This window comes from Plectropomus leopardus, chromosome 19 (genome assembly GCF_026936395.1).
Source record: "Plectropomus leopardus strain MGB_pleo_1.0 chromosome 19, ASM2693639v1, whole genome shotgun sequence".
NCBI lineage: Eukaryota > Metazoa > Chordata > Actinopteri > Perciformes > Serranidae > Plectropomus > Plectropomus leopardus.
In genome coordinates, this window is record NC_142194.1 from 28,154,503 (window position 1) to 28,177,809 (window position 23,307).

The 23,307-nt window shown below is 38.2% G+C and overlaps 1 protein-coding gene across 5 annotated transcripts in view; it reads right to left on the reverse strand.

Annotated features, from left to right (window-relative positions):
- ryr2a (ryanodine receptor 2a (cardiac)) overlaps positions 1-23,307 on the reverse strand; it is a 246,285-nt gene that overhangs the window by 33,937 nt on the left and 189,041 nt on the right. For 3 of the 5 annotated variants that reach the window (XM_042507822.2, XM_088070115.1, XM_088070114.1), the window contains exons 88-98: positions 22,717-22,790; positions 16,497-16,514; positions 11,599-11,679; positions 10,059-10,147; positions 8,465-8,593; positions 7,144-7,248; positions 5,841-5,922; positions 3,879-4,037; positions 3,588-3,742; positions 1,102-1,317; positions 683-955 (exon numbers count right to left, since the gene is read on the reverse strand). In XM_042507822.2, the coding sequence (XP_042363756.2) occupies positions 683-955; positions 1,102-1,317; positions 3,588-3,742; positions 3,879-4,037; positions 5,841-5,922; positions 7,144-7,248; positions 8,465-8,593; positions 10,059-10,147; positions 11,599-11,679; positions 16,497-16,514; positions 22,717-22,790 (1,381 nt within the window). The remainder of the gene's footprint in view (positions 1-682; positions 956-1,101; positions 1,318-3,587; positions 3,743-3,878; positions 4,038-5,840; positions 5,923-7,143; positions 7,249-8,464; positions 8,594-10,058; positions 10,148-11,598; positions 11,680-16,496; positions 16,515-22,716; positions 22,791-23,307) is intronic. The other 2 variants (XM_088070117.1, XM_088070118.1) reach the window with 1 other exon arrangement.

The window sequence follows — 23,307 nt, forward strand, 5'->3', positions numbered from 1 at the left end:
TCCCTCTACTCTCTTGCCTTGTTCTCGCTGGCAGGACACATTTACTGAAGCTGTTATTTGTCCAGCTACGAGGACGGCTTTTTTTGTTTTGCTTTTTGTCTCAATTTGAAAGGAGTCATCTATGTTTTAACAACATTTTGCTAATGAGTTATTGATCTGGGAAATCAGAATCTGTGTTTATCTTTCCAGCGTTACCAAACTGCTTCAGTCATTAAGCTGGTGTCCCTTCTTCCCTGCACTACACACTATACACACATAAACACAATGACATCCACACACTAGGCAGGTTTCCATTAACCCTCAAATTGCAAATATAACATAGGCCTAAAGGAAACATGTCAGTTTAAAAAAAATCCAATTTATTCCAAAAGAAGTTATTAGACTCACATGAGGTGGTATTTCAGATGATTTGAAAAAGCTATATTTGGCAAAACTGCTATGAAAACACTTCTTTGGCTTTTCTAGGTCACATGATGCAATGGCTATGTGCTTGTCAGGCATGATGCAGCAGGAGCTACAAGAGGTATTATTGCATCATATCTCTTTAAATGTTGAGCGGATCATCCAGAAGTTTTGAATACACACACACACACACACACACACACACACACACACACACACACACACACACACACACACACACACACACTGGCTGTTAGCTGTGTTTAGTGTGTGCGCTCACCTTTATCAGAATCATGACGTTGTACCGCAGAGCTAACAGAGCCATGCGGATGGTGGTGACAGAGAAGAAGCCCATCTCGGGGTTCTCCTCGTCGGGCTTCTCCCGCTCGCTTTCCTCTTTCACAGCTGAGCGTTCGCCAGCGTCGGACATCTGAGCCGCCAGCTGCATTTCAAAGATGGTGTCCTCGCAAAAATTCACAAACAGCTCCATCTTCTCCTTCTCCCCTCCTTCATTCACCACGTCAAAGATGAACTGACGCTTGGATTCTTTGACCTGGGCAGAGTTTATATTAGTAAAAACAAGGAGCTTGTCGGGAATGTTCCGTCATTATTCAGCACTGTAACTGCATCAAATGGTGTGACAAACAAGCCACAAATGTTGTATGAACTGATGTAGTGTATGTGTTGAAGCAGCTTTACCTGAGGTTTCTCCCACTGTGTCCGACTGGACTCGCTGATCTCAAAGTAGACCCTCTCAATGCGCTTAGCACTGCCCATGATCTCGATGCGGCCCAGGTAGGGCTGGAAGTAGTTGAGGACGCTATCTGCCAGCTCCAGGAATGTCTGCAGGCGGGTGTCATGAGGCATGTGCTCCGACAGGTTGGTCAGCAAAACTGCCACATTGAAGCCAATGTCCTTTTGAATGACAGTAAGTTCAAAGTGTTTATTCTTTTGCACAAAAGTTTCATTTTTTTAGCATCTTTAACACTCCTGCACACTTCCTTCTGTGCAGTAAGATGGTTGGCAGGTGTAATTTGGTAAAAAGAAAATAGTTCCTGCATGGAACTGCTCACAACTAGGTCTGCCGACTATCTGTAGTAACCTGGTCATGATAATTCTGGTGAGAGACATTGCTGTTGAGTTTTTCAAATGTATGTTTTGGGCAATTTGACCAAAATCAGAGTGCCATCTAGTTCAATAATATTGGAGATAAGGCAGATGTCTGTACAGCCGCTATCTTTAACACTCAACAACTCACGCCAAAACTATCTAGATTGTTTGTTGTAGAGGTAACATTACAGGTAAGAGGAAAAATTTTACTTTGAATCAAATGAGTAAACCGTTCTCTACACTAAGTCCTTGTTATCCCATCTCACTCTAATTCAGGTTAGTTGAGGTATTTTTATGCTCCCTTAAAACCAAGATAACAAAGACACACTTTTGACTACACTGTCAATCTAGAAGCCCAAAAACAAGAGATTTCCCATGTTGGGTTCCCCATATAGTGTGTGCCACACTAGTGGCCTGGCATTGTCCTCAATTCATTTTGATTTTCAGGGGGCGTTAACAGGTAAAGACCAAAATGCCTCTGCAGTTGGATGAATGACAGTCAGAACATTGAAAAGAGTGACAGTGCTGAAAACACATGCAAGTTGGGGTGGTGCTTGGTACAACAGTAGGCTTGGGCAGTATTACTGTGTTGTGGTATACCAGGCTACTTAGAAATCCTAATGGTGTGCTTATAAATACAGGTAAAAATTTGACCCTTATCTTTTGATCAACTTTATTCTGGAAAGGCAGTATCGCGGGTGTTTTGCATGCAGTGCATATCAGGTGCCACCTATGGTTAGTGTGGTGCAACCATAGACTGTATATATAGATGGACGACATGGCAGCTCCCCAAAAGTCTTAACTTTTCGCAATCGCCCCCCGGTTGACTGACTGCAGTGTAGGTCCTAAGGCCTGCTCCTCCATGTTAGTGAATGGACATAAGCCAAACTAAAACTAAAAGTACACACCAAATACAGTTTTCCCCAAAATGGTTTATGTCACTGAAGATAGTTCTCATCACCCTGATGTTTGTTCAAGTGTTTGTTTTTATTATTGGTTTTAATGAGTTATTCAGTGATACAAAAGGGAGCTTTTCTGCCATGATTGACAGCTGTGACAGCCAATCTGAGCGCTCACATTCAAAGGAGCTGCTCACGATTGGTTGGATGGGTGTATCGGCCGGACCACCCCCACTGTGGATATCGCTACTACGCAAGCTCCAGCTCTCAATGACATCATCCTCGCAAAATGGCAATGTCCGTATCCTGCATACTTTAACCTAATTTCAACCTAGCGGACAAGTGAGGGCGTGCCGTTCATATTTATATACAGTCTATGGGTGCAACAGGCAGCGTAGCTGACTGTGACTGTGAGGTGAACCTTACATACAGTGGGACATCATCAGCTGTGGTGCCCCCAACAGCAGAGAGCGCGAAGAGACTGCTGGGAAACCAGCAGGGGATAATTTTGACCAAACCAGAGATGCTGACTGTTACAACAGTTGGAATAACTAACTCAACGACTAACAACACTGATGAAAAACGTATTGGGGTTAGTGCAGCACATCCATATCGTCATAAACCATGTACTCCGGTGAAATTACAGGAAGACAGGAAGGAATGAAAGTAGATACAACCCAAGCCTACTGAACAGAACACAAATGTTCTTCTAAAATCACGTGAAGCTAAAAAATAAACAAGACATAAAAACAGTCTTGTTTCATTTTTGATCAGCACTGCCTTATCTGACAGTTGGCCCTGAGTTTTGAGAGCCTGGTAATCACCAGTGATCAAGCCCACTCCATTTAGAATAAGGGCTGTGACAGGCCTAACCAAAACCTGTCTGGGGATACCAGAGAAATCTGACAGAGTAAATGAAAAATGTGGTTCCCAGGCTAGAGACATAAAAAATGCTACCATATTACTATTTCTACTCTGATTTTGCAGAAGATATATCCCTAACTCCCTGATCCAGTCCAAAAAAATGCAAAGGCAGAAGAAAAAAAATGAAAAAGGTGACAGAAATAACCAGAGCTCTCATACTAAACACCCTTTAAGATGTTGAATCTTTTTTTTAAGAATACATTTTAATTTTTTAATAAAGATAATAAGATCTCTAAACATCAAGGCTGTTACCTTAGCTGGCTCATGAAAGCGCTCCACAAATTCTTCATAGTCCAGGAGTTCATTCTCATCAGTCTCAGCACATGAGAGCAGGAACTCGGTCTCAGACTGGGTGTAGTGTTTGTGGCTCTCCATGGCCTTGTGGAAGTCCCTCTTGGAAATGACACCTGTGAGTTCATTCATACATCTATAAACCATCAGCAAGTCTCTATAGGTCACTTTGGAAATCATCATACATTCAAATGATCTGATGCTTTCCCAGTGACTAATATGATAAAAGAAAATGTGTTTTTAGAGTCTTGCCTTTTCCGTCAGGGTCATACTCCTTGAAGGTGTCTGAGGAGGTCAAGTCCTTCAGTTTAAGGAACATGTCAAAGAACTTGAGGATCATCTCCACGTTGTTGGAGGACTCCACCAACATGTCCACCATCTGCTTCCCAATGGTCCCATTCACCACATTTCCTGCCAGACAAGACAACACATTTACAATACAGGGAGACACAACACATTTTGAACCATAGACATCAGACAAAGCTTTTGCCAAAGTGTTTTCAAAGCTTGGCCATTTTCCCAGAAATCACTGTGACGCCTGTTTGCTTGTGACACTGCTCTTTTGTCTTTGGTCACTGACAAGGTGACAGTTGACTGAATAATACTGACTGCCAGAACATGTTTCATTGTGTCTAACAAGACACATCCATCCAGAACAAAGTGCAGCAGAAGGCTCCCTTTTGACAATAAACTTGATGTGACGATTTAAAGCATAACATCAGCCTGATATGCATCACTGTTTGATTTATCTTTGGAATGCAATGTCGTTGATTATTTAATATGTTTGCAGACACTTTTCACTATTTATTGCATGATCAGCTTGTCTGGTAGAGATTTTTCCATTCGATCACAAAGATCTGTATTAGCGTCAATCAAATCATTTTTTATTCATTTAATTTTCGTTAACAGCGACGCAGGGTGCAGCCTTCATTAACTCCCCAACTCTCCATCTGACTGTCTCACCACTCTGCTGATGTGTAAGAGCAGGGGCTGAGCCCCACTCATGGCAAAACAGCACACATCAACAAAAAAGCAGTATGAGACAGTTTATTCACATTATTTACTGCAGGTATGAGTACCTGTTTTATTTCAGCTCACTGTGAGTCTAGTGTTTTTTGGGTTTGAGAACCACAGTGTGAACGGCCCTACTAAAAATGGTAAAGCCTTTCCTTTGTGTTTGTAAAAAAATCCACGTTCATATAACACTGTGAGAACTATTCTCCTGTTAATGGATCTACAAAAAAAAAAACAGAAGTGGTGGTGTTTTCAAAAGATTATACTCTGCAACCTGTTTTCAAAAGTTTGTGTTTTCAGGCCCCCAAAACTCTGTTGTCATGAAAGCAAAACCGCAGCAAACGTTTAACGTTTCATGCAAGAACTGTTGACGTGTAAATGGCCCCTAAAACACATGATGTTTCTCTGCCCTAATTGCAGCAGACAGACACTGGTGTAGAGCTCACTACAACAACAGTAACCACGCCACTACAAGTGCAACAAAAGCCCCACAAGGCAAAAAGCAAACAGGGCTAATTTTTAATGAAGCAGTAAAGATATGAGGACAATGAAAATAAGCACACAATTCATTCATGTAACTCAGGCACAGGCTGCACAGAAGCAACAAACACTAGAGAAAACTCTCTAAAAGGGACAGTGAAATTCCCTTGAGACAGCAACAAGACCAAAAAGATTAGAGAGAGCCAAACTGTGCACTGTGCAGCTGTAATATCAAGGAAAATAGAAATCAGATTGAGACTGTATCAGCAGATATTCAGTATCTAATGTCTTGGATGGGGGGTGAAAAATGGGATCAGGACATCCCCACTGTCTTGTGCCATAGACAGCAACATGTAGAGATGTGTGCAATTACTGTGCTCATTTGAGAGATTAAACATTTGTGGAACCAAACTCTTCTCCAGACATGTTTGAAAGGATGTAAAATTACTCTGCTATTAACAGTGTACTGTTGAAAATGGTTTTCTCACATAAAAAGTAAAAATAAAGGGGGTGGGAAGTATATCTACTCTTTGTTTCTCATTGAGAGTTGTTGAATCTGGCCTCACGCCCCATCCATCAATGATGACACATCTTTACATTACGTTACAAATACATTACAAATACAAATACATTTGTGATAAGCCAGTGACCTTGTGTTTCTGTCTTTGTATCAGCTATTTCTCTAAGCCACTCCTGCTTTAATGTTTAACACAGACCTACCCTCCAGCATAGACAGCAGCATGACCACCATGTCTTTCTGAAGATCCATCAGTTCCTTTAGTAACTCAATCTGACTCGAGTCCTGAGGTAGAAGAATAAAGAGAAAAAGTTGTTTTAAGACTTACAAATCCATCTACACCTTAACCATTTCAGAAAGATGTACCTCAGAAAGGTTCTTTGCACTGATAATTTCTGTCTACAATGAACGATATTTGATGTGAATATGAAGAAATTAGAGGCTGGAAGGTGGGCTACTATAAATTCCAGGAAACATTGTTTATCATACCTTTATTGTATTATAACAGTCTTATACTCATACTGCTCTGTGCACAAAGTGCTTTTCAAAGTCACGCTTTGAAAAAAAAAATCATACTATCATCATATCATATCATATTATCTACTTTCATTGAGGCAATTTTTTAACCAACATAATGTCCTAATTCTAGGTTCCTTCATTTTCCGAATGTTAACGCTTTAAATGACAGTTTTTTTCCAGTATGCTGTTACATTTATAGAAGAAAAAAAAGCCATCAAAAACTGAATTATTTTCAAAATACTATATGCAAAGTAGATTTTTATGATGACAGCCTGGGATATGTCAATTAATAACAGCACCACTGACTGTGACAGTGTACCTAGTGAAAACAGTAAGTGAAAATAGTAAGTAGTAAGAGAAAATATTTTCTCTCTATGCCAGGTGGAAAATGGTAAAAATGACAAATTCCAAGTCAAAAGCCCAGAATGACACCCAGAAATAATACAATGCATGTTTTTATGCTTTGATGGCTGTGGGACTAAACATGTCAGTCTGAACGACTTTTAATGGAGCATTTTTTGCAACAGTCTGAATGTAAGTTAGTTTCCACAGTGTATTTTAGACTTATTGGACAGAGGGATCTTTGCTTTTAGTTTAATTATACAAAACATAATTCTCAGAATCATATTCATATTTTATCGTCCTAAATGTTTGCAGTTTGGTTTAGTCCATAATCGCCAACCCATTACTATTTATACTGATATGATATGTATATATATGTATGATGGTAAACAGATTTTTTTGAAGATATAAATGTTAATTTTTTAATTATTAAGAAAATCCTCATCAAACCTGTCGTTACTAAATAATATGTATACATCTCTTGACAAAGGCCCAGTCATTTGTTTGTCCCATATAAGAATCTTTCTGGTAAACCTGATAGTTGATGATGGAAAATGTGAAATAAGGGAACAAATGAAGAGAGAGGGTCTAAGAAGAGTCCATGGCTGAACTCAAATTGCGGATGACACGGTGACTTAAACTCACCTGAGACAGTTTCATCTGCATATGAGCGAAGACATGCAGAAACCCCACCACAGCGTCCCACAGCCGACTATGGGCCAAACTTTGCTGGTTGCCAGTACACGGACCCTGCATCATGCATCATGAGAGACAAACACATCAAAATCTACTTTTACTTTTACTGAACAGGCTTCCTACATTCAGAGAAGCATTTACAACAGTTACAGTCTACAGTATTACAGAATGTCAATGTCATGTTGCTTTAAGCTGTCCATTAACCTTTAAAAGCAGGATAATCGATTTCTCCCTTCACAAAAACACACAGTCATACCTTCTGCCAACACTGAACTGGAAAGATTTACCCAGTTATTATCATTAGAAATAAACAAAATCATTGCTCTATTTTAGCATCTGAATTGAGCAACAGTTCAATGCAGGTAAAAGCATTTGAAATGCTTATTACTGACAAATTATGACTTTTAACCCATTGAAACCTTTTCTTGTGCTGCTCTCAGAGGCTTTTCACAGTATTGAAACCTTTGGTAACATTTTCTATGAAGACAACATCTATAATACATTATGATGGCATTCATAGTGAATTATATACTAATGCACTATATCATTAGTCATAAACCATTTAAGATTTGACTTACAATGATTTGTAAGCGGCAAGGGTCTTATGGATGCTCTTGACTTGTTATAAACTAGAGGTTAAATGCTGGGGATCATTGTAAGTCAAATCTGTAATGGTTTATGACTAATGATATAGTGCATCAGTAAGCATTATGTGTGTTTATGAGTGTAATCATTAAGCATTATGAATGCATTAAATTCATTATGACTGCTGTCATAATGCAATATAAATGTGGTCTTCATAGTGTTACCAAACCTTTAACAAATTAATTTGCTTTCAAAAACATGGGGAAAAGGCCATGAGCAATCGTGAGAAATGTTCTACAAATTGCAAGAAATTAGATATAGGGGAAAATGTGTAGGAAAACAGCAAAAGCTATGGGAAAAACTATATTGATAGCTAATTATAATAAGTATATTTAAAGTCATGTTACAGAATCATAATTTTTAATCACTTTCTACAGGTTTTATTTTATTTATTTATTACTACTTTTCACGTTTCTTGGAAATATGACTTATTACTGTTGTTCAGTGCCTTCTACCCATGTTTTTTTAAAAAATCAAGCCAGTTTTCTCAAGTTTCAAAGGGTTAAATTTTTGTTTGGATGATTTAACACATTATCATCAACTCCTGAGAATGCTCCAAAATACAAGTCTGGTTTATTCAACAGAATAAGACTTCAACAGTGATAATAGGAGTGTCGTCTTGTACCTGGATGTACTCTGTGAGCGTATTGAAAACCTGCTTGGCCACATTTATTGCCTTGGAGAAATTCCTCTGGCCCTGCTCATCGATGACATCTTTCCCAGAATAATACCAATAGAAATCACTGATAGACTCCTGGAGGAGAGTCAGGAGGGAGCAGGGGAGGGGCAGTCAAACAAGAAATAAAAAAGAAGACAAGCATAAGACAGACTTTCTACAAGTATATTAACTGAAGATACAGCTGTAATATTTTAAATTATTATCATTTGCAGTAGTAGTAGCAGTAGAAGCAGTGGAATACCGCTGTTAAGCTGAAATCAATTCTTATCCATAGACAAAAATTAAACGCAATCTGAGAAAAACAAGCAAAAAGAACCAAGAGTAAAAAAACAATCTGTTAAAATTCGCATTTTGCCTTTTGTTTTCATCAGAGATTTGCCCAAGGAACTTTCTCTCCAGCAATACAAGCAAAACATTGTCACTATTTTCTATACTAAGGGCCGTATCCACAAAAGAACTGCTTTTGCAGCGCTAAACCTATGCAAATGAGAGAAAAAGATAGCGTGCAATCCACAAAGCACATTCAAAGAGAGAAATGCATGCAAAGAGTCCTGGGTGTGCCTGTCCCATTTGCATGTATATGAATTAAGAAATATTCAAAAATTCAGTGCAAAATTGCCCCCTTCCAATGCAAATAAACCTCATTGCAAATTTTGCCATCTAATTCACAAAGACCAGCGCTCATTGCCACAGACAGTTACAGCGGTGCTATTTAAGGCCATTGAGACCCATGTATTAAATAGGTGCAGTTTTTCTCTCTTTAAAGCTTCTGAGCTTTGAATGATTTTGAATTGATATTGAGTGATATTATTGGAGAACACATAGCCAACTGTGGGCAACAAACTAAACTGACACTTTCTGCAACATTTGTGTTCTCTGCAGAGAACACAAATTATGAACCAATCTGTGTTATGAAATACGGAGAAAAGCCTTAAACACTGGGAAAAGATCTGTTTTTCTCCGTATTTCATAACACAGATTGGAAATTGCAAATTGTGCTCAGCTGCCAAACTTTGTGAGTGTGTTAGCACTGGCATATAATTTGTGCAAATTCTTTTGTGGATAGGGTGCTAAATGGATCCGACCCTGTGTCTCTAGAGAATAATGGAAACACTCAAACTTGAAATCATGACCCTGTTACTCAGACCTTGTTAGCTAGGTAGTTCAGTAGAATGAAAATAGTTCCTACATAAAACTTCTCACAACAAGGTCTCCAACACTGTTATCAGGTTTATTGGAAATTTTAATGCTCCGTTTATTGGATTTAAACTGTACTTGTTGCTGTATCTCTGTGTCTCTGCAAGACAGATGCACAAAATGACAGCTGCAAAAATTGCCAAAACTACTGCTGGCTCCTTTACAGTTAAGATGGAGCAAAGATAATAAACATGGGAACTAATTCATCTTGTATCATACTTAACTTAAGTGGATCAGAACATGTCAGGAATGGAAATAAATCGGCAAATGGTCCAATTCAAAATGAGATACCCATACACATTATGTTGTCATGAAGCAGCAGAAGTGAACAAAAGGAGCTAACCTGGACTCTGAGGAGGTAGTCAACGGTCGAAATAATGATGTTGACAGTTGTATTATTTCCTGTTTGTGTCCTCAGGTAGTTCTGGAAGTCTGAAACAAATATTGCAGAAGATTGCAATTTTGTGCTTGTAAATTGTGTTAAGTGAAGGAAGACAAGTAGTGGTAACATTTGTCAGACATGTTATGTTAATGTCTATGGCATGAGAATGGAATCCCCACCCGTTCTCATTCCGAACTCATAAAATAGAGCCGCTTTGACAATGCTTTGTGCGCAAGATCACAACACCAAAAGCCACCATTTGTGTCCACATGAAACGCCGCAGGATGGTGTCAGGTGTAAACACAGTCCAACAGAACTGGTCGCTGTGTTTTTATATGTTGGCAGATGGCCAGACGGCACCTGCCCCACCACCTGAGAACACGGGCGGACGTAACATGTTGCATCCACATGAAGTCAAGTCAAGTCAATTTTATTTATAAAGCCCATCATCACAAATCAAAAAATTGCCTCAGAGGGCTTTACAGCATACAGGATCCCTCTATCCTTAGACCCTCACATCAGCTAAGGAAAAATTTCCCAGAAACCTCAGGAAGAGCAGTGAGGATGGATCCCTCTTCCACGACGGACAGATGTGCAATAGATGTCGTAAATAACAATTAAATATAGTAGAAGACAAAAAGACATAAGAAGCACCGCAGTACGGTGTCAAGTTGAAACGCTGCTGGTAACAACGTAATATAAGGATTGTAAGGGCACCCATAGGGTGGGTAAAGGGAGGTGGATTGGTCCAACAAACCCCAGACTTTCATGCGAGAGTCAGGTCTCCTTCCCAGCTGAATGATGTTTTTTTCTACACCTAAAATATGCCTCCTTCCCCTAATCCTAACCATCAGTTCCACCATGTATTTTTGTTGATGTCCTGGTATTAACAAACATTCATGGTGTTACCATGTTATCATAGTACCAGTTACCATGTGCTTTTGTTACCTAAACATAACCACATGTAGCGTAATACCACCATGTGCTTGTGTTGACATTACCGTGGTGGCAACATCAACAGCAGACGCAGAAGGATACGTGGAGCATAATATGTAGAAGCAGATGTCCACTGCAAAGCGGCAACATGTGACGAGTTAGGATGAGAACGTGTTGGAAATCCACATAGAGGAAAGCTTATAGACTCAGAAATATGAGGGGTCATCTTCTGCATCAATCAGTGGGTTAATTAAGACATCTACAAAAAATGGTAACACTTTCTATGAAGCTGATGTCTATAATGACTTATAATGCATTATGAACATACTTATACTGGAGATTGGCATCATATTGAGTTTTGATTATTTTTAGAAAGCATTATAAATAAATACGAGTGCTTCTAACTACATTTATACAGCACTACAGAGGCATTAAAATGCGTTATAAGCATGTCCACAATGTATTATAATGCAATATAGACATGGGCTTCATAGAAAGTGTTACCAAATATTCTTTGACATGTTGGTTGAAGAGACAAATTTTCAGTAAACATCAAAACACACACCTGAGTTGTGCCCCTCACAGAGCAGCTGCAGGAAGCGGAAAAGGTCACAGGTGAACTCATCATCCTGCATGACCTTCTCACCTGGCCGGAGAGAAGAAACACACCCATACACATACATGCACACGCACGCGTACACCGACGCACACACACATGCAGACACACGTATGCACGAGCACATACATAGGTATGCACAGACGCACACAGGAGAACACGGGCATGTGCAAACACACACATGAATGCGCACACACATTCATATAAACAGACACACAAACACATAAAGAAAGTCAGAACAGGGAGACAGAAGCAGACGACATACAGGAGAGGGATAGACAGACAGGAAGATGGAGAGTGAACAAGTATTAAAAAGAGATGGCGCTAATGCGAGGAAATCCCCAGTGTTTTCTTTTAGTCAGTGAAAGGTGTAGGCTCATAATACACCATTCTGACCTAATGCACAAACACACACAGACACTCTTGGATGAGCAGTGGGCAGCCACAGCACTTGGTGGAGTGACGTGGGCTGGTTTTTAAACTGCAGCATTTTACAATCAGGACTGGATACAGGTTGGTTTAACGTTTTTCTCAAGGCTGCTCTAGTTTAAAGAACAGCTTTCTGATATAGCGTCAGCTTAGATTACAAATCCATTGAGGACAGCTGCTCTGACTGTGCTAAAATGCTGCTTTAAACCAAGGAATGCAAAAGGAAAAGAGGGGCAGAGAAAGGAAGATGAGACACTATACAACAACAGAAACATTAACAGAATACATCTATACAATATGACAACAAACTGGACTGGGCTGAGGGAGGAAAATCTGTAGGTGTAAAACAAGGCTGAAAGTGCAGCTTTCTTTTTCAGTGCACGCTGTTTAGTAGAAGTGTAACATTTTCTATAAATCAGTCCCGCTAGGATAACAGAGGATTAGTTTTACTAATGGCCAAAAATGACTGAATTTATGCTGACTAAAAATCAGGGATTGGGTCACTTTGATATCAAAGGTATAGTTCAGATTTTTTGAAGTGGGGCTCTATGGGGTAAACCCCAATTCCAATGAAACTGGGATGTTGTGTAAAATGAATATAAAAACAGAATACAATGATTTGTAAATCCTTTTCAACCTATATTCAAGTGATTAAGCTACAAAGACAAGATATTTAATGTTCAAACTGATAAACTTAATTGTTTTTTTGCAAATATTCACTCATTTTGAATTTGATGCCTTTCTAATTTTCTAAGCACTGCAATCGGGCAGTGCACTTACCATGAGGGGGTTACTGCAGTACATAACTTAGCTTGTGTGTGAGACTTCAGCCTGCTTCTCCAAACTGGTGGCATTCCAGCTGATCTGTTTGTAATTTACTGTCTATGGATAGAATCTCACTTCAAAAAAGCTAAATACTGGACTGGTAAACCAAATTTTACCACTAGGTGTTGCACTGGGACGTAATAACACCGTGTTTCGACTATTATGCTGCATCGCATGACAGCCGTGTGTCAACATTTTCATTAAATATGCACCGCTGTTATGTCATAATAACAAACTGTGTACCTATCAGCTGTGCACTCCTGATCAGATTGAAGATATAACAACTTCAAAGTGGATGAGTACTTGCCATCCTATTTTAAACTTTTTAACGAGAGAACACATATTTTATATGGTGAGATTTACTGAAATGAGTCCCAATATAGCCAGTGACATGTAGGTTATTATTTGCAATGGTCATTTCCCAGAAACTTTCAGCTCCCTGGCGATCTCCTTCTAGCCAGCTGCCTCCAATTTAGGATTTTTTAGTGAAATAAGGACGTATTGTATAGATAATTCCTAATTTCAATGTCATCAATCAGCTGTCCACCAAAAGTCCAACCAACCTCCACTTAGTACACCTGTTTTGTAATTTAAAAAAAAAAAAAAAAATTAAAAAAATTAAAAAAAAATTTTGAATCCAAAATACAATACAAAAATCACATAAACTAGACTACCACGGTATTAAGGTATACCAGGGTATTTAGTCATCCCAAAGGTAGATTTTTAAATGTGGTCTATAAGTGCTCCTCTTCCTATTAAACTCATTGTATGTAGTGCACAGCACGCACCACTAGAGCTCAGTCTCTAGTCTCTACTGGTGGAACAGGTAGCTGAGCTGAAAGACACAGCAACAACTGGTGGAAGGAGAAATTACAGGACTGTAAACAACAGGCGGCCAGCAGGCAAAGAGAGATTGCGGGGAATTACATGCTTTTTGTTTGTTTTTTACATCCAACTTGGTGAATTAAGGATTTATTTTGACCAACGCAGAGCTGGTCATTGTTGGAACAGTGGACTTACACTAACACTGTATTTTCTATCAAAAATGCATGTAGCAAATGCTTCTTCAATGACACTTTATTCGTAAAATTGTCAGATAAGCTGGAAATACTGATGCAGAGGCTGTGTAAAGGCACTTTCAAGCTTATTTCCAACACAGTGATAAACCAGATGAGGGGAATACATATTTTCACAGTTGAAAAAAATAATGAGACAACATAAACGTATTATTGCTAATATCTTATCAAGGATTATAAATAGGATTATAAAATATGACAAGATAAGGATGTGGTGTACAATAAATGCACATAAAATTTCCTCTAGTCCATCTGTCCAATATGTAAGGTTATTACACTAATCACAGTATAATGCATGACTACAACTGCAACCAAATCATGAAATTAAAAAACAATACAGGGTGAAAATAAGTCAAAACATCAAATCATATAAAAAGGACGGGTTATTCAAATCAAGTTTTCTCACTTAAGCAAAACAGTTATGAAGGACACATACACTGACTACAAACCACAGCTCAGCCAGTTAACAGAGAGGAGAGGGGAAGGAGGAAGGGAGAAAAAGATCAGAGTTCACCCCCCCTCCACTCACAGAGCAGCATGGCCAAAAACAGCCAATTTAAAGTCCAAAGTGCAACACTTACAGAGAAAAAGAGGAGAGGTAGACCGAACAGAACAGATGAAAAGGTGAGATGAGAAATAAGCAGGGCTGCGAAAACTAGCATTTTCTATATTTTGGTGGTGTTTTTTTTTTTTTTTTTTTTTTGCAGATTAACTTCTACTTGAAATACTTAAAAAAAATTAAGACCTTTCAAAAATAGTTATAAAAAGAACATTGTAATATTAACGAGGAGAAAAATGAACTGATGGGTTAGACTGCACTAGTTTTAGCTAGGTGTATCTATTCAACTGGAAACGGAGTGTATGGTGACAAACTGAAAAGATTGCGTCATTTTCGTATGAATTGGCCAATTTCATATTGATCATTTCTGTAGACAAGGGAAGCTAATAATATCCAAATTTTAAAGCTAGGTTTCTAGTTCAAAGCTAGTTACGTTTTTTTGCCTTACAGGAATGTCCATCAAAGCTGTTAATTTCACTATTATAAACTGTGTGCAGTGTTGTTTCTGTGAATTGGGCAATACATCCAACCAGTTTAGCAAACACCAGCTGAGGACCTGCAAGATGGTCTGCTGCCACTGAGATAAGCTTTCCATAGACTGTTTCTGACAGCTGGATGTGGAGGTCCTGAGTGTATAAATATATCCAATTATATAAAGTAAATATAAGTTTACCCTTGAACAGTGAGCAATTTGGCAAGAAATGTCGTGAAAATTGCAAGAAATTAGTAGATTTATTCAATTACTTTTTAAAAAGCTAGGGAAAAATTTCATCTTGAATCCAGCACCCACTAAGGGATGTGCGTGTCTTATTTTGAATTTCTCAGCTGCAGACATGCAGGCAGCAGAACAGAGGAGGAGTGAGGAGAGCCCTAACTGCTGAAAAGTGATGAATTTTAAACTCACAGAAACTTAATATGATACAGTTTCTGGCCTTTGTTTACAATCTCATGTCAGCAAAAAATGTTGTTGCACATTTCTGTCCTATTGTTAGCAATATTAGCTTGTTTGTTGTATTACATTAAGGCTGCTGTCATACTGGATGTCCCGCTGAGCCCATCCAGACTGAATGAATAGACAAATATTTGTACTGAACAGCCAAATCAAATTCAACTGGCATAATTCTGAGTCGGGTACAGGCCTAATAAAAATCAACTCTATGAGTTGAAAAACACTAAAATGCACATCTGACCTACTCATTTTTAGTATAAACAAATTAAGAGTGCAGCTCTGATGTATGCTTAATTTAACATTTGGTTGGCTGACTGGTCCTTTTGTATTAATTGCAGCCCCAAGAGAGCGAGTAAGAAAAGGACAGAGATAGAGGCTGAGAACATGGATGGGATTGTACACTTCACAACAGATAACAACCAGCACAATAACCATCTCCAATACTAAGACAAAACAACCAGCTGACTTGAGGTTGACTACATGACCGAGAGGGTAAGGGTGGAGGATGGTAAATATTAGTAATATTTAGAATGTGCCAGATACTGTACAAATCCTGAGAGGGAGGCATACATGGGTTCTGTATTAGACGGCAGGTTGTGACACAAACTACACTTCTACTTCTTCTGGATTTTTAAGTCTTAACATCTATGTGCTATATTCCAAAAGAAGTCGTTGCCATATGATTAGTTTACTAATTGTGAAGGGGAAAGATGTGACACATTTGTAAAAATTCAGGAGGTGGACTAAGACTTTAAACAGTATAAAAAAGACCAACTTCAAAAGCAACCAGAGAGTGAGTGCTAATTGGCCTAGTAAAAAAAGAGAGATTAGAATGGTGAAGGTAAGGCAGAAAAGTAGCTACAAGCACAGAGCAGGTAAGGACGAGGTTTGAAGGTCTACACTCAGGACCTGGACAGAACTGACACAACAACTAACCAACCGGAGTGAAAGAGAGAGAGAGAGCGAGAGACCAACCAACACACAAGGAAATGGCAGAAGGCATAATTACCACGCTCATGAGTGATGACTGAGGAAGGGAAGAAAGTGCAGTAAACCAAAATGAGAAAAGGAAAACAGGGGGAAGAAAGAAAGAGAGAAAGAAAGTAAGAAACAAAGAAAGAAACAAAGAAAAAGATTACATATAGGGAAAAGAGCCTTAAAAATTCCGAATTAAATTGTTTAGTCCACATGAAAAAAAAAAAAATGTGTTGACCGTAAACCTGTACAGCTCTGTAAAACTCAATATGAGTCTTCTTCTTCTGAAAATTTAAAAATACATAACATCAAGACCTCTTTGCTTTTTTGATTGTGGACTTGGACTCACAGTTTGGTTATTATGGCCTTTTAAACAGCTAGTTAGAATGATTTAGTATTAACAAGTTAATGATGAGGAAATTATAAGAATAAAATCATTATCAACCGTGCTATGACTTAATGCTATAATAGGTGCCGTAATGTTTAAAGCAAAGTGAGTTTTTAGTAATTCCTGGTTTAGGAGGGTTTTTCATTTTACATAGACTTTGCATAATGGGCTGGACAAAAATGACAACAAATAAATTAATTTAGTACAGTTAGTTGTCCCTTTCACCTCACATATCATCTATGAACTCAGTGTGTTTCCATGCACAGCGAGAAGAGCTACAGTTACAGCTCCATTAGGCCATTTGGTAACACTTTCTATGAAGATCACATTGTGACGGCATTCATAGTGATTATAATGCATTCATAATTCTTTATGAATACACTCATAAATACACATAATGCTTACTTATGCACTATATCAATAGTTATAAACCGTTATAGATTTGACTGATAATGATTCATAACTGTCAAGGGTCTTATGGGTGCTCTTCACTTGTTATAAACTGGAGGTTGAATGCTGGGGCTTATAATGCATTATAAATATTTATAATCACTTATTCACACATCAGCAATCAACTGTAGTGAGGACTCAGTGTGATTTAAGTTATCATTGCATGTTGATGCATTTATAATAATTTATGCTTCATCATAATGTTTTATTGTAGGTGTTAGGTAAAGTGTAATCATATTCATGCATTTATAAGAATGTATGCCGCGTCATAAGTGATTAATGCATACCATATAAAATGCATTTTAAAGACTGAATTTTGCCAATGTGTCAGTTTTTAGCCACAGAATTGGATTCTATAAAGACTGGGGATCTTGCAGTGTCAGAGGTGGACAGAAACTGTTGCAGCCCTTGAAATCCACAGTGAGTATGCTATATGCCGTAGCTAGCTAGCTAGCTGACCACTGTCCCCATTCCAAACAGGATATCTGCAAGCTAAGTTAGCCACTGGGATGTTTGCTATTAGCCTACAAGCTTACCGTTTGATTTAGCTGAAGATGGCTTGGTTAAAAAAAACATGATTACTTGATATATGGATTTTGATACTCACAATCTTAAGTTGAACCATACGGTTATCTTGCAGGCTAATGGTAAACGATACATTAGCTAAAGTTAGCTTGCAGAAGGCCTCTACAGTGGTTTGCCCGCTAACTTAAAGTACAGCATGCAGCATACTCACCAGAGATTTCAGAGCTTTATCTCTGTCCACTTTTTTATTCTCCAGTCTTTAGAGGTACAAATGGGAGGCCATGTCAAAGAGGCATTCTTGATCACGACTAAAATCCACTTTGTCCCCCTTTTCCACAAGAGAACCAAGACTTTTTTTTTCCCTTAATGCGCGCATGTTCCGTCTGCTCCCGCCCTACTGTACTGTGATTTGCTAGTAGTCTGTATTACTGTGCTGTGATGGGGTAATAGGCCAGTGCTACTGTGCTCTGATTGGCTAGTACTCATTGCCTCTGGTTTTATTCTTCAGTCAGTCAAACCCATGGATGTATTATAAGGAAGTCTGGATACCATGGATGTATTATAAGGAAGTCGCTGGATACAGCCGTGGGGGCCATGGATGTATTATAAGGAAGTCATGCGGAGCAGCTCTCATAGGAATGAATCAAGCCCCCAGGAAGTGCGCCACCCTCTGAAGCAAAATGTACATAGTGGCTGAAAGTGGAACTACAGCGTCACGTGACGCACACTGGCCCAGAAAGACTTTTCCCCATTTGTTAACATTGGGAAAGAGACCTCCTTAAATCACTGGATAATTTTTTTTGAGACATGTTGACTTTTCAGAACGCATTTTTTATAGCCATTATTAAAAACATTAAGTCCTAAAGACGTAAAATGCGCTATATTCCGAATCAGGATTTGGAATTGGGTGTTTCTCCAGAAATAAAATGAATGTGCATCGGACACGCGGGACTCTACCGCGTGAACGCGCATGTAACTCTAGAAGTGCCTGACACAACACAGGCTTCGTGCCGGCTGTAGTAATGGATATTTTTGAATCATAATTCATCATTTTCACCATTTTACAACACATCCATACACTGTTGGTGGTAAAGCCTGTAATATGGACGTCTTACCGTGTCTGTATCAGAGACCGTATGTACGGTTTACGGTCTGTATTCAAACTACCAGTTATCAGTGAGCAACACAGAGCACTAGTGACAGTTACTAAACGTTGCTGAACGTAGTATTTACTTAAAGTTGAGCTGTGTAATAATACATTATATAGTACAAGGCACCGCCTTTTATTATATTTTTGTGGGCACAACACATTTCTCCGGTCGTGATCACGATATGATTCCCTGATACGTTGTATGTATATTTGTATGTATGTATATTTGTATGTGTGTGTGTGTGTGTGTGTGTGTGTGTGTGTGTGTAGAGAGAGAGAGATAAATATACCATTATCTGATTATCATGTAAATATTAAAACCAACTGCACTGCTGTCGTTATACTGCGGATTAGCTGCTGTTGCTAATAAGTTAAGCTACTACGAGAGAAATGCTTGGGAACGAGCGCTGTTCGATTTGCGCACTCGACTCGGGTAACTTGTGTGAGTGAGCCAGTGAGTCGGAGTTAATGCTCGGGTACACTCGGCCGCACTCGGCCACGTTCGGCTGTCGTTAATCACTTCTACCATGCTCTATAGGCCAGTAGATCAAGGTATTTTACACTTTTCTAAACCTGGAAAAAGAGATTTCTCTGCTTCATGCGCCACTGAGCAGCTCTCATAGGAATGAATGAAGACCTGCCCCCAAAGCTGTATCCAGATTTATAATAGATCCATGAGTCTAACAGTTTATATTTGCATATTTAGCTACATTTCTTTTGGACTGTGGAAAAAGAGAACAATGTGGAGCTAAGAAGGGGATAAGATTCCTTCTTTGACATGGCTTCACATTTTGTACTATGTTAGAGTTGGGAAGAAAAAAGTGACTGATTGCTGCAGCTCCTGAATCCCTGTTAAGTATGCTATATGCTCTAAGCTAACCAGCTAACCAGGGTCTGCCTGCGAGTTAAGTACTGGATTGTTTGCTATTAGCCTGCAAGCTAACTGAACTTAAAATTGCTAACTTTGAAAATCATATCATATACCCATGTATATGAGTGGAGCTAGCAATCTTCAGCTGAAGTGTATGTTTAGCTTGTAGGCTAACAGCAATGATCCAAGTGGCTAACTTAGCTTGCAAATAGCCTGTTGGTATGGGGACAGTGGTCAGCTAGCTAGCTAACTACGGCATATAGCATACTTACTGTGGATTTCAAGAGCTGCAACAGTTTCTGTACACCTCTGACACTGCAAGATCCCCAGTCTTTATGAAATCTACTTCTGTGAATAAAAACTGTCTGACACATTGTCTGAATTCGTTTTTTTAAATGCATTTTCAAAGTATTCTAGTGTATGGTATACATTAATCACTTATGATGTGGCATATATTCTTATAAATGCATGAAAATGATTACACTTTACTTAACACCTACAATGAAACATGATGAAGAATAAATTATTATAAATGCAATATGCACTTATGATACAGCATTGACTGTTATATCACACTATGAGTCCTTACTTCATTTAACTGTTGATGTGTGTATAAGTGAGTATAAACATTTATAATGCATTATAAGCCCCGCGATTCAACCTCCGGTTTATAACAAGTTAAGAGCATCCATAAGACCCTTGCCACTTGTAAATCATTATAAGTCAAATCTATAATGGTTTATGACTACTGATATCGTGCATCAGTAAGAATTATGTGTATTAATGAGTGTATTCATAAAGCACTATGAATGCATTATAATCACTATGAATGCTGTCATAATGCATTATAGATGTGGTATTCATCGAAAGTGTTACCGACCATTTCATTGGACTACTGTCCTTTTCCCAGTATACAAGCACCGTGGAAGAATCCATTTATTGATGGAAGTATGTCCAACAACTACACAGTAGGTGGAGATATGCCCCTTTTCAGCTAGTGGTTATTGGACCTTTGTCCACCTTTGTCACATACCAAACAAGTTGCAAACAGGTTGCATGTGAAACAGTGAGAACATGGATTGACAACATTTCAATGCTTTACATTTCATATGTACTCTATGCTTTACAGAGTCCTCCAACCCATTGACTGAGGCTCATTCAGCAACAGGAAAACAGAGACTGCTCTGTACACATCTTCACAGAGACATGGTTAACCCCTAACATCCGAGTTCAAGCTATTGCACTGGATGGGCACACCTTGTTAAGAGCTGACAGGACACAATACTTAAGAAAGAGGAAAGAAGGAGAACTTTGTGTCTACAAAAATAATGCTTAGTGTTCAAATGTTGTTAAAGTAGATGGACAGTGCTTAAAAGATGTTAAATCCCTGATGCTAAGATTTCAACCATATTATCTGCCGAATAAAAGCATCATGGGTTCCGCTTTGGCTTATTTAATTAAAACAATTCTTTATTTAACTTTATTATAACAGTACTTAATTTAATTTTATACTTTAACATTATAACGGTATTTTACCTAACTTTATTATGACAGTAGTTTATGCAACTTTATTTTATGGCAGTAGCTACTTAATTTGTAACTGTAGTTCATTTCACAATTTTGTATTTGAATAGTTCACAGCAGCAGCAGATTTAGAACTACAGATATATATTGTGTATCACGACAAAGCCCTAAAAATATCATTAAATTGTTTTAAAGACATATCGCCCAGTCCAACTTCCAACAATCAATTGCAACCTCTCCCTGACATGTTTAATGGTAGTATAATAACCTCTCACTACTCCCACCTTTGTTACTTTGAGTCACTGCAGCATATGCAAAACAACTGCAAAAGAGAACTTGTCTGTATGATTAAATAAATAAAATATGCAATGGGTAATTTTAAAGATCTGAACACCCAAGGGAACTGCTTTATATCATATGTACCATTTGTTTCACAATCCATGTAAACACATTAAGAGACCGATGCTCTGCAAACAGGGAGAGTAAAATCTTGCTTCATAAGTGAGGTGAAAGGAATGAGTAAAAGGCAGTTAGAAATGTCATTTACAAAACAACTACAGGTATTTACCTTTTTTTAAAACCAGAAATTACTTAAAACTTTCACATAATCACTGCACCTATTGTAACATGATAATACTGTATGCGCCACGGCATTAAATACCATTATCTTATAATTACCTATTATAATCCAATAGTTAGTTTGCTAGTTATGACTGTATTTAAAAATCTAATAATACAAAATACATGGAGGATTTTGGTTTAAGAAATTGAGAATTTAATTTTTTAAAAGTATTACTGTGCAATCTAAAAGATGATTGTCAACGATTGCAACACATGTATACACACATAGGATGTAACAGGCAAATCATAGGCACATACACATGTACACTTGGAAATTATACTTGATAATGCATGTGAAAAACAGGTAGTACTGCATTACCACTGAATAAAAATCAAATCGCTCAACCAATGTGATGACAGGGTAAGTGGGACAAAGCAAGATAAAGAATGATGATCTGGAGGATAAAAAGAATCTTGTATTGATGTATTGAAAAATAACACTTTCCATGTAAACGCTTCCACCTTATTGTGGAAAACTGTTATTTTCAACTGGAGGAAAAAAAGGTTCTTCCTAATCATTTCTCTATGAAACCAAGTGCCTTCTGGATTTTTATAGGTAGGTTAAAATGTACCATCCTTACATTGACATTCAAGTGACATTTAAGAATTTTACCTGCACCTGGTGAAGAAAAGCATTTTAATAGAAATACACATACACTACCTACTGCTATGACCTTTCAAAAATAGAAATCAACGACGTGTACACACACTGTGGGGAAGCTTACCTGAGCCCTCCTCTGTCACCATCCCCAGTCCTTCGGCTTTGTTCTGCCTCTCAAATGCATTTAGATCCAGAACACTGAAACAAAGACAAATGTAGTGTCAATTTCTGTTATTATTCTATGCTCTTTTCACTGACTTTACACCCCCCTGACACCTTAACCAGCGGCTGAGCACTGTCCTAAATACACTTTTGTCCAGAGTGGTGGTGTAAAGTGACAAAGTAATAATACTTCGTTATAATACTTAAGTAATTTTTTGGGTATATCTATATTTAATAGATATTTTATATTTCTGTCAACTTTAAATTTTGCTTCACTAAATATCCTGAATAAAATATGTTATTTTCCTTCAATGTATTTCCTCTAAGAATTTTAGTTACTTGCTACAAAATAGGGAAGGATGTGAGGAAAGGAGGAGGGGACGAATGGACAGGCATACAAAGGAAGAAAATCTGGACTTTATTCCTGAAATCCTTCAAGTTGCAAAAAATACCTCATTTGTCAAGTGTCTGCTGTGTTAGTAAGGTGAAGGATGTTATGAAACTATATACTTAATAATGCTCAGAATTCTGACCACTTGCTTTTTTATTAACA